The following is a 15607-nucleotide window of genomic DNA, read 5'->3' as shown; positions in this document are numbered from 1 at the left end:
CGTGTCTAATCTCTATGGCCCTTAGACTACCTTCCTGGGATATGAATGATTAGAGCAGGGATTTGCACACCTGTGGAGAATGACACAGTAGGTCAGCTTTCATTTCCACTGCATCCTCCAAGGTAATGGGGAAGGGCTGGCTAGGTCATCATTTCTCTGGTCATCTTTCAGACTGAGACCTAGCAAGTCATTCTAGACTCAATGGAAAATAACTTAATGTCTTTTTGTTTCCAAGAAAGCCATCTTTATATAATATCTCTTTTTCAATTTGGATTTTCATGGCTCATTCTCAGTTCTTTACATTAGATTTAATCATTTACATGTAACTGATTCCTCCGTTAATTTATAGAGTTTAACATAAGTTCACAGGAATTCAATTGTAATTCCCTTAATGACTTTTTTGCCAGTACTATTATTCAAACACTCTTATTTATTATACCAATAAACTCAGCAATAAATAATATTATCGTATTTTCTTTCCTCATTTTTCAATCTTAACATACAGGAAGCCTTGGCTCAAGCTTTTTGGATTGACATCAAGCGCATGGATGACCCACAGTGTTACTTTAATTCTTTGCCAAAAGAGTTAGAAGTAAAAAGAGATCGGATGGTGCATTTACTTGAAAGTGTTGGCCTAAAACCCATCGTTCCTGATGGGGGCTACTTCATCATTGCTGATGTGTCTTTGCTAGGTTTGTAATGGTTTTTATTATTTTAAATATATGCAAAATTATGTGTGAAATTATATCAGAATTATGGAGAAAAGATTAGTGTCAAAGCCATATAAGCATTTTATCTGTGGAAAAATGGATTTTCACAATGTCAGTGTTTTTCTACAGTCAGCTTGATGTCTACACCCTTGACCTTAAATGTGACTATTGTTACATGGTTATGGAGTCCGTTGTTCTAGGTATTCTATTAAACGTAGAATTTGCTGTCATCTTGTTCTGCTATGTAATTTAAAACACAGGTACATGAAATAGTATATGTACTCTGTGTTCTTTTGAGTAAAATTTTAGTTTCCTTTTTACTTGAGAAAAATAAGATTTCTAGAATGTTGATGCCACTGGGGACTATTTTCTATTTTAGAAAATACTGAAATGAAGTAAAGAAGGAAAATATTTATTGAGGGTTTACTACATGCCTAGAACTTTCAAATACCCTTTTGATGAAAGCATTGTTAGCTCCATTTTTAAGAATATGAAGCCTTAGAAAGTTTTTAATAACTTGCCTGAAGTCACACAGCTAGGTTCCAAATAGTTGTCTCCAAAAAACAATGGTCATATTGCCTGAAACTGTGATATGTAATTCTGACATGCCCTACAAATCTAAAGTTAGAAGCCTGATAATGTTTTCTATATAACTTATTTTTCTTCAAAAAAACAATAATGTTGATAATAGTAAATTTAAAAGCAGAATGTATTCTGGCAGATATTGCAGCCATTCTAAATAGTTTTAAATGTTTTAAGGTTTTATTACAATGAAATTATATGCCACTGAACTTGAAAAGCCTTTTATATATACCAAATTTTATCAAGCTGGAAACTTTCGATTTTATAACCAAACAGTGATGGTTATTTCTTCATGTGCTGTGAGAACAGCAGAGGCCGTGGTGACCAGAGGTTCTTGCTGTCCTGTTGCCAGAGAGCTGTATTTGTCCAGCTCCCAAGCTCCATTCCTATATAAACCCACTTAAGATGTTCTGTACTCGGATGTTTGGAAATCACTTTTCCTATATTGGTTCTAAATGTACAGCTTATTTCATGCAATGATAAAAAGAAATAGCACAGCTTTCATCACTTACATTTTTACTTTTGAATTGGAAATCCACAAGATTTCAACATGAATTATTTTGTTTAGAAGAATTTTATTTATACTTCATCTGCTTCCAAAAAGAATTTGAGCTAACTCATATTAAAAATTTTTCTATGCGTGGCTGGCCGGGTGGCGCAAGCGGTTAAGTGCGCACACTCCGCTGCGGCGGCCCAGGGTTCGCAGGTTCTGATCCCGGGCGTGCACCGACACACCGCTTGTTTAAGCCATGCTGTGGCAGCGTCCCATATAAAGTGGAGGAAGATGGCAGCGGATGTTAGCTCAGGGCCAGTCTTCCTCAAGGAAAAAAAAAAGGCGGGGGAGGATTGGCATCAGATGTTAGCTCAGGGCTAGTCCTCACAAAAAAAAAAAAAAATTCTATGCAATAAATATGTAACTATAAATGTTTATATATATAATAGAAAATCAATGTCACATTGGAGGGGGAGGAAGCAAATATTTCAGTCACCTGGGTTCATAGAATATTGTAATTAGCATTAACTTGAGACCAAACTTCGTGGCAGCAGAGGCAAATAGAAAAATGGAATTAGTTACATAATTCTTAGATAAAAGGAAAAAAGGAAACCTACTAGCTTTTTAGATAAGAATAATCCTTTCCTGGAATCAAACTTTCCAGATAGTAAATTCTAAAAGGAATTTATCACATGGTGACATTAAACATCAAAAAGACAATGATGCAACTTTTGCTTGGATTTTTGCATTAAGCTCTTAAATACTTTCCCATTCTATCTTCAGTTGATCCATCCTGCTTGCAATACTAGTTTAGGTCTTAGATCTTGAACTAGTGTGTTTGTAATAGGAGCACAAAGGGTTTTGGTTAGAAAATCTTTTGCGATGATGGAAAAAAAGATGTCCCTTCTTTATAGACCTCCTTTACCTGTGGGGAAAAGTGTTAATGTCTATAGGACCCTCCTACATATGAAGACAAGCTCATTTTATTTTACTCTTTCATCTGCTCGGATTGATTTGAATGTGGAAATTCTTTCATATAGTAGAGGTTGGTCCCACCATTTGCTAAAGAAAAAAGCAAAAACCAAAATTTTCTTTTGGTGGTAGCTTGAAAATAAAAATAAGCCATAAAATTCATGACCATAATGATTACTTCCCTTTAAAATCCACAGCAATGACTAACTGGTTAATATTTTTTGAGCATTTATGATATAGTAGGTATTATGCTAAGAGCTTTACAAATATCATATTCTCACAAAAGCCCTATGAGATTGGTGCTATTATATCCCTAATGATAGATGGGAAAGATGAGATAGAGAGAGAATCAAGAAATTTACTGAAGTTAATCAACTAATAAGTAGTGGAGCTGGGCCCTGAATCCAGAGATTTGTTCCTAACTGGTGAACTTATCTTTTTTCTGCTATACTAAGCAATTTTCCAGACCCATGAGCTTCGTCCTAGAACTAAAAAGGAGAACATCTGAATAGAAGACAAGATAACAAATAAGGAGATTATTACAGTTTTTCTAGTGAGATAATAAGGTCCAAAATTATGGAGGAGATAGTGGGGATGCAACAACCAATTTTGATTTTCATGGGTTACTTAAATACGCGAATGCTAATGTAATATGGTTCAAACTCCTACTTTCAATAAAGGAATATTTTGTTTAGTTCCTTTGAGGATCTCTGACTCAAGCATTCAAAAGAACTAGATTCAAACTTTCTTCTAACTATAAAATCTTTATAATTGTGTTTATTCACTTCTTTCCTTTTGAGCACTATGGCAATAAATTCCTATTTTCTAAGCTTTAAAAGAATAAATGAGTAGTACAGCCAGTGTCAGTTACAGTTAGTTAATACCCTCCTGTTCTTCCTTCTGCTGCTATAGGTAAGCACTCCTTTCTCTGGGTTACCTTTGAATATACTGCTGTTGTGTACTTGTCACATGGAGTTTTCACATAATTTACAACTAGACTCTAACTTTTTTAAGTTGTCATTTTTGTTAGAGCCAAACCTGAATTAAACACACCTGCATACATATAACTTAGATAGTAATTTAACTTCATCTATAAAGTGAAGATTGTAGCTACCTCTTTGTAGCTACCAGAATTGTAGGACAAATAAATGAGAGAATCATGTAACATGCTTAACAAATAGTAAGTGCTCAATAAAGGTAGGATATTATTAGCATTATTATATGGAAATATTACATTCTTAAAGCACAGGAGATAATGTAAATAAAATCATTAAGTAAAAACATTTTAAGACTTAAAAAAAATACTCGTGAAATTTTTTTCAATATCAAAGTTTTTACACCGTTAATGTGAAGTCACCCAGTAGTATTTAGTGAATAAAGGAAAAAAGATAACTGCCTCAATTTGTTTTGAGCAATAAATTGTAAATTTCATTGATTACAGTAACCATGAATGTCACTTGCTTTGGGGCATTCAAAAAGATCTGAGTACAGGTCAATAAAATTGAAACAATATGAAAATATGAAATGTAGATTGTTGAAACTGAATGCCAGAGAAATATTTTGCCCAGACCTTGAAGCAAGATTGGAGCAAGAGATAAGAATAAAAATACATATTTGAAGTTTTTTCCCAAATTAAAAAAAAATTTTTAAAAGCATAATATATGGAAGAAAGATGTCAACAATAATATATCATTTGGAAGATCTACACAGACATTCTCCTTTTATAAATAATGAATATTATTAATTTCTTCAACAAATATGCTTTTCATTACTTATATGCTAAACACTGATATAGGAGTTGGGGGTAATGATAGGTTGCAATACAGACAATTTACACTTGTGGAGCTTACAATCTAATAATGAATGACTATTTGGAGATACAACTATTACTGATAAATATTTTATAAACTTAGGTGTTATTTCCTTAATAATGATCACAGAGTCTTATATTTTTTCTAGACGGAAAGGCAACACTCCTCTCTCCTTCGCCTTTCCAACTCCCTTCCAGAGCTAGGAGCTGCATGCACAAGCATGATCAAGCAGATGTGTATGTGAGTACTGCCTCATCAGTAAAGCTCATCTGTGACTTCCTCACTTCCCAGCGCGCCATGCAGTATGAGACTCCAGCAGATTCTGTGAATATCTTCCGAGAAAATTTTGAATCTTGACGGACTAAGATGAAATACATGTTGCCTCAGATATAATACATAGGCCATCTAATTTTCATTTTTGTTTTAGATGCAGACCTCTCTGATATGAAGAACAACGATGAACCTTTTGACTATAAATTTGTGAAATGGATGACTAAAAATAAGGTAATGTTTATTGCCCTTTGCAATATTGTGCTGTATTTTATAGTTAATTTATGAAGGAAACCTGTTGACATGCTTTGAACAATGTTAACTGTCGTTTTGTTACATGATATTCCACTCGTGATTATTTGGAAGATTTTAAAAACATTTTTCTTTTTGGAAATTGTATTGAATATTTAGAATTATCTGTTTCTAATGTTTATGGTCCTAAAATTAATGTTTGAAGTGTAAGTAGTTGTCTTATTTCAGCTTTCTATTTATTTTTCAGAAACTGTCAGCCATCCCAGTTTCAGCATTCTGTAATGCAGATACCAAATTACAGTTTGAGAAGTTTGTGCGATTTTGCTTCATTAAAGTAAGTTCCCTGTTCTACTCAAAAACACATTTATAATATCCTTCCTTCTGATTTATAAAACACCATTTTTTTTCTATTGCTAGGCATGATGTGCTCATAGGCAGTTTTTAAATTTTGGCTTGCTGCCATGAAATAAACTGCCTATCAGAACAAAACTCAACACTCTTTGAGGTATTGAGTTTACTGGATTGCAACATAATCAGACTTCTTACCATGTAACATTACAATGTCCAGCCTGCAATCAAAAATTACTAAACATCTGAAGACCCAACAAAATGTGACCCTTACTAAAAAAAAAAGCAGTCAACAGAAGCAGATCTCAAGGTGACCCAGATAAGAAAAATTCTGTAATTCTATAAGAATTAGCAGACAAGGACTTTAAAACAGATATTATAAGTGTGTTCAAGAAATTAAAGGAGAGTATGGTCCTAATGAGTGAACAGATTAAAACTAAAAAAAGAATCAAGTGGAAATTCAAGAACTTAAAAGTGTCATATCTGATATGAAAAATGTATGGGGCTTAACACACAGAGGATTGAAGATGTCAGAAAAAAAGGGCCCACTTGAATACAGATCTATAGAAATTATCCAATCTGAAAAACAGAAGAAAATATTATTTTTGAAAAATGAATAGAGCCTCAGATCTATGAGGCAATATTAAGTGATAATATACATATAATTGGAGTACCAAAACAAGAAGAATGTGGCAGAAAAAGTATTTTGAGAAATAATGGCCAAAATTTCCCCATAGTTGGTAAAAAGCAACTTAGAAATCTAAAAGTTCAGTGAACCACACAGGATATAAAGAAACCACACCTAGACACATTATAATCAAACTGCTGAAAACCGAAGGTAATAGGATCTTGAAAGCAGCCAGAGAAAAACTATACCTCACATGCATGGGAGCAAAGGTATGAATGTTAGCCAACTTCTTATCAGAAACAGTGGACACCAGAATACCTGAAATGACATCTTCAAAATACTGAAATAAAAAATATATCAGCCTAGAATTCTATATCCAGGAAAATATCCTTTAAAACTGAAAATGAAATATACATCCCTGATAAATGAGAAAATTCATCACTACCAGATCTGTACTAAAAAATACTGAATGTATTATTGCTGTTTTTAAGATGTCATTGCTACTGAAAACAGTCTTACTGAGATCAAAGCACTCTATACCAACACATTCATCTATAGACCTAGAGAGAATGATGTAAACATTGTTTTAAACTTTTAGAGACAACCTATAGATAAAGGATGGAAGACTTATCCAGAATAGAATATAGATGTTAACCTAGCAATGTCAACATTTAATTGACTGAAATGTAGAAGAAAGAGTAAGGCCATTAATATTCTCATCTTACAGTGGATCTAGAAATAGAGGTATAGGTGTATTATTTGACATAATAAACAGAACTAATAGAAGAAACAAGTAACGTAAGACTTTCAGTTTTAAAATGGTAAAACAGCCCTTCCCCATTCTCTTCTTAGAAATTATTAAAAAACGACTAGGAGAATGAAAAACAAATTCACAAATTCCCCAGTAGATGAAGAAGAGCTGCCAAATACAGTGAAGGTAATGGTAGAGGGAAGACACCTAGAAAGGCTCCTGCTTCTGCGTCTTCACGTTATAGAGAGAGCCAGGAGGTAGCCTACTCTTTCTCCACAACAATAGGAACAGTAAGTGCACTGGCAGTGCGAGCTTCTCCAGACCCATCTGGCATCATGGGAGAGGCAGAGTAGAAACATACAGTCATGTTATCTGAAATCTATGTGAGGCAGGGTAGAGAGGAGATTCTGGTTGGGCTATAGATTTGCTCATTCACCTCTGTCATTTTTGCTAAAAGCTGTCTTGAGGCAATGTGGAGAAGAAATATTACATTGGAGGTAGCCAATTAAATTAGTTGGGCAGAAATAAAGTCTAAAAGAACTCCCCCTCACTGAACTCTACATCAATCATATTAAACTTTACTGTGAACCAGGGAGAATTTCTGCTCTCTTCTCGTGCTGCCCTGGCTCCTCCCTTACACAAACCTGCAAATACATCTTCAAATCATAGACAAAGCCAGCAGGTAGCATACTCATTACCCAGAACAATGGGAACAGTAGGTGCACTGTCAGTGGGAGCTTATAAAGAGGATTCAATCAAAAATGAGTCATAAAAAGAAATCAGCTATGAATATAGAAAAAGATACTATAAGGAAAGAAGCAGAAAGGTACAAGGAAAAACAAATGTCCGAAAATATTCAACCAGAAAAATGTCTCCATAGAGCAAATAAAAATTAACATATTTCAAATTCAGAACTTTTAAAATGAGATTAAAGCAGAGGTTTTAAAAGTTCAGGGAAGATAGAGTAAGATAATATAAAAAGATGAAATGGCAGCTGTCAGAGCTCAGGTAAGAAATTGAGGGGAAAAACTAAAGATACTGGTAATTGTAGTGACGTTGGAAACAGCACACAGAACGCTAAATACCTCTGTAAACACATTAGGGATTGAGAAAAGTGAGCAAAAAAAGTGGAAAGGGACAAATAATTTTAAAATACTAAAGAGAAAAATTATAGATGTATAGGACAAATGAAATATGTAGAGTCCCTGGGAAAAAAGCAGAACAAATGGAACCAGGAAAGAATTTTACAACTTTGTTTTGACAATGCTTTCCATTGAAAAAAAACAAACAGATCTAAAAATTGAAAGGGAATGCCTTGTATCAGGAAAAATTGTCACAGAATAATTAACACTGAGCTGTACTTTGTTTACTATATTGGACTTTAAAGATAAAGAAATGACCCTTTGGCATCTAGACAAAAAGATCCAGGCCTTCAAGGGGCAGGAGAGGAGGATCAGCGTGAACTCACCTCCTTTACGTCAGCATTCGCTGTTGGAAGATAGTGGAGCAATACTAAGAAATCCCCGGGGAAAGGCGGCACACCTAACTCAACGTCTTGGAAAGGGTAAAAATTAAAGGAGGGCAAAACATGCCAAGCACATGGAAATTGAAAGAAAGTAGGTTGAATTTAGGGCAAAATAAGCCAAAAAGCAGCACTTGACAATGGTTATAGGTAGAATACTCAGTAGCTGTCAACTATATGAAAGAATGCTCCACCTCACTTGTAATAAGAGAAATGAAAGTTAAAACTGCAATGAAATTTTATATTATCTATTAGATTGGAAACCACCAAAGCAGCTGAAAAGTTCTGTCAGACATTCTCATAGATCGAGAGTGGAAGTAGAATTTGTAAAATCTCTACAGTGGTTAGTTTGAAAATTTCCATCCAAATGTAAATGCACGTACCCTTAGACCCAGCAAATCTACTTCTAGGATTTTTGTCTGTGGGTTTACTTGCACATTTTGAATGACTTGTGTTCAAGGATTTTCAGGGAAGCATTGTTTATAATGTCAAAAGATTATAAAGAAGCAAAATATTCACCAGTGAGGGCTGCTTGAATAAATTACGGCACATTCACATCAATAAAAGAATGAAGCAGGGACTAACCCGGTGGCGTAGCGGTTAAGTTGGCGTGCTCCACTTCGGTGGCCCGGGGTGGGCAGGTTCGGATCCTGGGCACGGACCTACGCACTCATCAAGCCATGCTGTGGTGGTGTCCCATATAAAGTAGAGGAAGATGGGCACGGATGTTAGCCCAGGGCCAGTCTTCTTCAGCAAAAAGAGAAGGATTGGCAACAGATGTTAGCTCAGGGCTAATCTTCCTCAAAAAAAAAAAAAGAATAAAGCAGCTCTCCATGTAGTAATAGAGCATAAGCTTAAAGCAAGGAGCAGAACAGTTTCTATGGAATGCTGTCATTTGTATAAGAAGGAAAAGGAAGGAAGGGAGCGAGGGAGGAAGATAGATGCTCTTTAATGCCTAGACTGTCTCTGGAAAGATACATGATAAAATCCCAGTGTTGCCTCAGGAGGACAGAGTGGCTGAGCAAGATGGGTGGGAGGCTGGCTTACTTTAAAACAATATTTTGAAATTCTTTCAATATATAAGTTGCAAGAACATTTTTTCTGAACCATTTTAGAGTAAGTTGGTGACTTAATTACTGATGATGCTTCTATCACCCCCAAATGCTTTATTGTATATTCCCCATAAATGACATTCTCCTATAAAACCACAATGTAACCATCAACTCATGAAGTTAACATTGCTGTATCATTCTATCTAATCCTCAGATCTCATCCAATTCAAGTTTCACTAACTGTCCCAATAATGTCCTTTTTATTCTGGCAATCCAGGCCAGAATCATGCATTGCATTTAGTTGTCATGTCTCCTTCAAGCTGGAATGGTTCCTCAGTTTTCTTTGACTTTTATCACCTTGATACTTTTGAAAATTATTGGCCAATTTTTTTGAAGAAAGTCCCTCAACGTTCATTTGACGTTTCCTCATATTACATTCAGGTTATGTGCCTTTGGCAGGAAACCACAGAAGTCATACTCTTTTCGTTTTGTTGCATTCTATCAGGTGGCACTTGATTTTAGTTTTTCCTATTACTGGTGATGTTAACTTTAATCCCTTGATTAAGGTGGTGTCTGCCAGGCTTCTCTACTGTAAACTTAGATTTTTCCCTTGATAAATAATGAATATTTTGCAGTGAGGTACTTTGAAACTATGAAAATATTCCGTATCTCACTAAGCAATTTATTCATTTAGCTGTTTATTCATATATGTAAGGATTCATGGATTCCTGTTTTATTCAGTGGGTTATAATGTATTATTATTATTACTTATTTTGATGCTCAAATTTTCCCATTAGGGGCCCCTTTAAGCTGGCCTCTGTTTCCTTTGCTGTGTCCCATCATTTTTGAGCATTTCCTTACTTACTGGCATAGCAGGAGGCACCAGGTTCATCTTGTCATTATCTACCCTAGTCTGGAGTCACCTTTTAGTGGAGAATGGTATTTAGAAACCAAGATCTGGGCATTAGGAGTGCTCATCGCTATTGGGATAATGGTGCTCCCAAGCCCTCCCAATGGACAGAGATAGGGAATATATGAATGTCTGTACATGCCTACACACACGTTTATACATAAATACACATATTTACATCTGCACTTATTTCTATGTCTATCTAAATATATTGAAACCACCACAGGGTTTATTCTAGCTTTTTCCCTTTCCGTATTTGTAACTCCCTTCTTTGACAGTGAAAAACCTGCCTGTCATCATGTAATCACTTCTTTAATTAGTACCTCTGTATGTGACCAGTCTCCTATCAGTGCCACTGCCCCTCCATCCACCACCCCTAATGGTCACCCTTTGCCCCACTCAGGCTTTGACACTTTGTACCAGTCTGCTGCTGCTGTCACCCTCCTGCAGAGCTGCCCTCCTCTGACTCTCCAACACTGCACACCAAGCCACCACTGTCACCCACTGTATAGAAGCCCTCACCCATCATGGGCTCTGACACCCCATGCCAGTCTGCCTTGGCAGATGCCTGCCTCATCCCATTCAGGCTCCAACACCCTGCCATACAGATGGCTTGCTTACCCCATTTGAACTTTAACATTCTGTTTCTGGTCAGCCCTGCCCCTGCCATCACCACCACCTCATGCCACCCACATTGGAAACCCTCCTCACTCCACTCTGGCTGTGACGTCCTGCACCAGGCTGCCAAGGACCCGCCTGCCCCCATATGTGGACACCTACTTCACTCAGCCCACCCAGTGGCTTTTGGACTAAATGATTCTGTAAAGAAGAAAGAGAAAGCAAAGGAGGAAGAACAGGAGGCTTGATTTTCACCATTAACCCACCAATTTAATTGTATACCATATGCAGGTATTACCTGTTCAAAACATAAATGAATTTTTTCAGTAATTATAACTATGAAACTTTGATAGGAGGGAGCAGAGTAGTCAGTCTGAATGAGTTTTTCCTCATTCAGAGCAGAGAATGGTGAAGATTGTCTCAAGTTGATACGTAAGGAAATAGAAACATATGCATTATTTAGATTTTGGTGGTAACCACTAGAACTAAAACCAGAAATTGCCGTAAAAGGTTGTCTTGGGGATGGCAGGTGTAGTAGGAAGGGTGAGGAGGGGAGGAGCAGACGGTTATTTTTCAGTGTAAGCTCTTCTGTACTCTTTGACTTGTTTTTGCACTTACAGTAGTCTGCCTTATCTGCAGTTTCACTTTCTGTGGTTTCAGTTACCCACCATCAACCTCGGTCCCAAAATATTAAATGAAAAGTTCTAGAAATAAACAATTTTTAAGTTTTAAATTGTGTGCTGTTCTGGGCTGGCCCGTGGCTTAGCGGTTAAGTGTGTGGGCTCCGCTGCTGGCGGCCCGGGTTCGGATCCTGGGCGTGCACCAACGCACCACTTGTCCAGCCATGCTGAGGCCACATCCCACATACAGCAAGTAGAAGGATGTGCAGCTATGACATACAACTATCTACTGGGGCTTTGGGGGGAAAAAAATTGTGTGCTGTTCTGAGTAGTGTGATGAAATCTCACACCACCCCTCTCCGTCCTTCCCGGAGAGACAAATCATCCCTTTGTCCAGTGTATCCACGCTGTATACGCTACCCAGCTGATAGTCACTTAGTCATCGTCTGGGTTATCAGATTAACTGTGGTGGTATTGCGATGCTTGTGGTTAAGTAACCCTTATTTTACTTAATAATGGCCCCAAAGCCAACTTTGTTAATCTCTTACTGTGCCTAATTTATAAATTAAACTTTATCATAGGTATGTATGTATAGGAAAAAACATATTATATATGGGATTCAGTCCTATCCACGGTTTCAATCATCGACTGGGGGTCTGGGAAGGTATCCCCCACAGATAAGGGAGGACTACTGTGTATATTAATGTGATTGTGTTCCTTTTGGAAGTCTGCCTTTGCATTTTTACTTTGAAAAATTCTCTTCACTTGAGATCAGATATTTACTTAAATCTTCATTTAGTTATGTTTTATTTTTTTTCTACTTTACCAAAATCTATCTTTATTAAAGTGAACAGATTGTTCGAGTACTATCCAAAACTTAATGAATGATGGCTGTAATTTGCTCAACTTGCCTATTTTCAATTAGGCAAATGCCGCCTAATAGGACCATTCACCATAGTTGTGTGTCAGAAAGAATCATTTCCATATTTATAAATGTTATTTTAGCAGAAGACAGGTGTTACAGATTTCAGTGCTTTTAGTGAACTGGTATTTTCAGTAAACTTTTTCTGAGCAGCAAAGAATAAGAATTCTTTTCAGAAATCTTAGAATTGGATATAAACATTGGCAGTAGACACAGTCAATAAATATCATACAGTTTCTCAAATAAAAAAGATTTCCCCAATACGAATTCCTTTCCTAAAGACATTCAAACAGCCTGACACAAGATTGAGTCTCAATCCTACAGTGTCACAAGATTATAGCTGGCCCACTTGAGTGTGTCAGGTCACGTGCAAAAGGGGGTGAGGTGAGAGTCAAGAAAGCAAAGTGAATCACTTTTAATTTATACTGAGGGAGAACTTCAAGTAAGGGGACCTCACTGCCTAGAGATCTTTCTACCCGCACCTCTCTTGTCTGAAAGCCTTGGTGGTTAGCAGCGACCACAGTAGCTGTGAACCATTAAAACACAGGGTTTATTCCTCCATTCCTGCTCCAGCTGGCATCCTCTGTGTGTGTTGGGAGCTAAGGGAGGGGTTTTCTTTTGTTGTCTAGAAGTGTCTTTGAAGAAAGTCTGTGATTTTGCACACTTCGTACCCAAATGGATGAGAATAATAAATATCGATCCCATCAGCACATCCTTCAGACTCTCTGCTCGCGTCAGTGACACTCTCGAGTGTGGGTCTTCTTTGGCACTGAGGACTGCTTGGGCTGCCACAAGTGGTTATGAATAATGAGAGCATCCACGCTGATGGACATGATTTTTGCTGGGATCAGGTTAACCATTTTCAGTTTGAGCTGTAATTTATACAGTTTGTCAATCATTTTCTTGGTGATGCTCTTTGGCCCCCTGCCGGTTAATCTGTACATTTCTTCAGTGTCAGGATAGTAGATAGTAGCAGTAAAGTGCCGTGAACTGGCAGCCAGCATCACAAAACAGTATGATGTACTGATTGGCATCGCACTTCTCTAGCTCCTCTAATATTGAATTCTTTTGAAGTTCATTCACTTTTCCAGCCAGACAGCAATGGGATATAGCATTATAAATAATTGGCTAGATTGATTTGTTACTGGGCTCCTTAAAGAGCTTGAGACCTGTGTACTAGACCACCAACGTGAGGGAAGATGCTGCGAACACCGTTTCCCAGTCTCTGTCTATACCCCTGCTGAGGTTGCAGCTTAATATAATCAAGGCTCCCGGTGACTCGAGTCACTGGGAAGCCGTGCCCCTCGAATCCATGCTCTTGGGCTCTGTCGTAACTGCGGAGGCCAGGGACAAGCTGGCACCCAACCGGGCCTGGGCTCAAGTTATCAAGGGTTGGGGAGCACTTGGTTCCCAAATCACTACACCGCTCTTCCCGATGGACTGACTTTGGTATATTTTTGATATTTAAATTGTTACTTCATCTTGAATTTATTTTGAAATGTAATGATGATTATTTCATTTATTTACAGAAAGACAGTACACTGGATGCTGCTGAAGAAATTATCAAGGCATGGACTGGACAGAAGTCTGGATAGGAGGAGACTTGTTGCTTTTAGATGACCTATTAGTATGGAATTGTTATTTAGTGCTGCCACCTGCTGAATAGTGAAAAACAAATGTTTCTGTACAGATGAAATTTAAAGAAATATTTCCATTATTTTTCCAAAGAAGTTAACCCCACTCCTAACAATATTCAGGAGATCTTGTGTTTGGTTGTTTCAGTTGAAATGTATTAAAACACCTTCCACTATTATTTTATGAGAGGTAATGTAGCATTGTGGATAAGAACTGTGAGATGATGGTTGATGCTTAACTTCTCTGTGCTTTAGTTTCCTTATCATAAAAGGCGAATAAAAAATAGCCCCTACTTTATATGAAGTTTGTGAGTTGTTGTTTGTGAGGACTGATGTGTGTAAAGCCTTGCAAACAGTAAACACTCAAATAATGTCAGCCAGTTTCACTTCTCAGCCATCAGGTAGAACCCTTAGCCAGTTACAGGCCGCTCCACTCTGTGTCTTTGTCTACCCACCTGCAGTTCCCTCCCCTGCATTTACCAATGGCTTTGAATTTTGCCCACAGTTTTGCCTTTCTGTCCCCAGTACTGCCGTCATCCGGGGTGGCTTCAAGCTCCACTTGGATCACCTGGGCTTTCAGTACTTTGATCTCCTCACCTCTGGTGATATTCACCTCCACTCCACTCTCCACTTCAGCCACCCACTCCCTTGGGCACACCCTGAACCTTTCATCATTCAAGGCTGTTCCATCGTTGAGATAAATTAGTCATCTCACACTGTAACCACCTATCCTTACAGTATTCTCTGTCTCAGCTCCTCTCAAAATATCACTTCTTTAAACTCACTATAATTTCAAATCCACTATTTCTCAAAAAAATGGTCCATGGCCATCTTACATCAGAATCACCCAGATCCTTGTTGAAAATAGATTCTAGTCTTCACCCCAGACCCACTGGATAGTAATTTCAGATCAGTTTTGAACACGTTATGTTTGAGATGTCCATTCAACTTTCAGGTGGAGGTGTAGGGTAGGCAGCTGGTGAGTCGAGTATGGCTTTTAGGGAAGAGACTGGATATATATACATTTGAGAGTCTGTAGCATATTGATGATATTTAAAGACATGAGACCAGACAGATTCACCAAATATGTCAATAACAGCAACAAGAAGAGGGCTGATGACTTAGCTCTGGATTTTTGAGAAATTTTACTAGAAATCGGAATAACTCTTGAAAGAGTTTTCTCATTTGGTGACTCCACTTTCACACACACACACACACACACACCTCGCTTACCCTCAACCCTCTGCAATGTGGATTCCACACCCAATATTGTTCTAAGTTCTACAGTGACCTCCATATTCCTAGATTTAAAGGAAACTTCTCAGTGCCATCTGACACTACCTCTTATTTACCTCTGCAGACCACTCTGGCCTTCTTAAACCCTTTCCGTTCTTGTTCCTGTGACGCTGCACATCCGTGAATTGCCTCCCACCTCTCTGGCTGCTCCTTCTCGGTCTCCTTTGCCTGTTCCTTAAATATTGGAATTTTGTCTTTCTCACTTAATAACTTCAT

The 15607-nt window shown here is 37.5% G+C and overlaps 1 protein-coding gene across 10 annotated transcripts in view; it reads left to right on the top strand.

Moving 5' to 3' along the window:
* The window catches only part of KYAT3 (kynurenine aminotransferase 3), a 63191-nt gene extending 48798 nt beyond the window's left edge, over positions 1-14393 (top strand). For all 10 annotated transcript variants that reach the window (XM_058538452.1, XM_058538445.1, XM_058538448.1 and 7 more), the window contains 4 exons: positions 506-692; positions 4996-5072; positions 5338-5424; positions 13991-14393. In XM_058538452.1, the coding sequence (XP_058394435.1) occupies positions 506-692; positions 4996-5072; positions 5338-5424; positions 13991-14056 (417 nt within the window). In that variant the 3' untranslated portion in view covers positions 14057-14393. The remainder of the gene's footprint in view (positions 1-505; positions 693-4995; positions 5073-5337; positions 5425-13990) is intronic.
* Positions 14394-15607: the final 1214 nt, after the last annotated feature.

Source organism: Diceros bicornis, chromosome 4 (genome assembly GCF_020826845.1).
Source record: "Diceros bicornis minor isolate mBicDic1 chromosome 4, mDicBic1.mat.cur, whole genome shotgun sequence".
NCBI lineage: Eukaryota > Metazoa > Chordata > Mammalia > Perissodactyla > Rhinocerotidae > Diceros > Diceros bicornis.
This window is presented reverse-complemented; position numbering and strand designations above follow the sequence as displayed.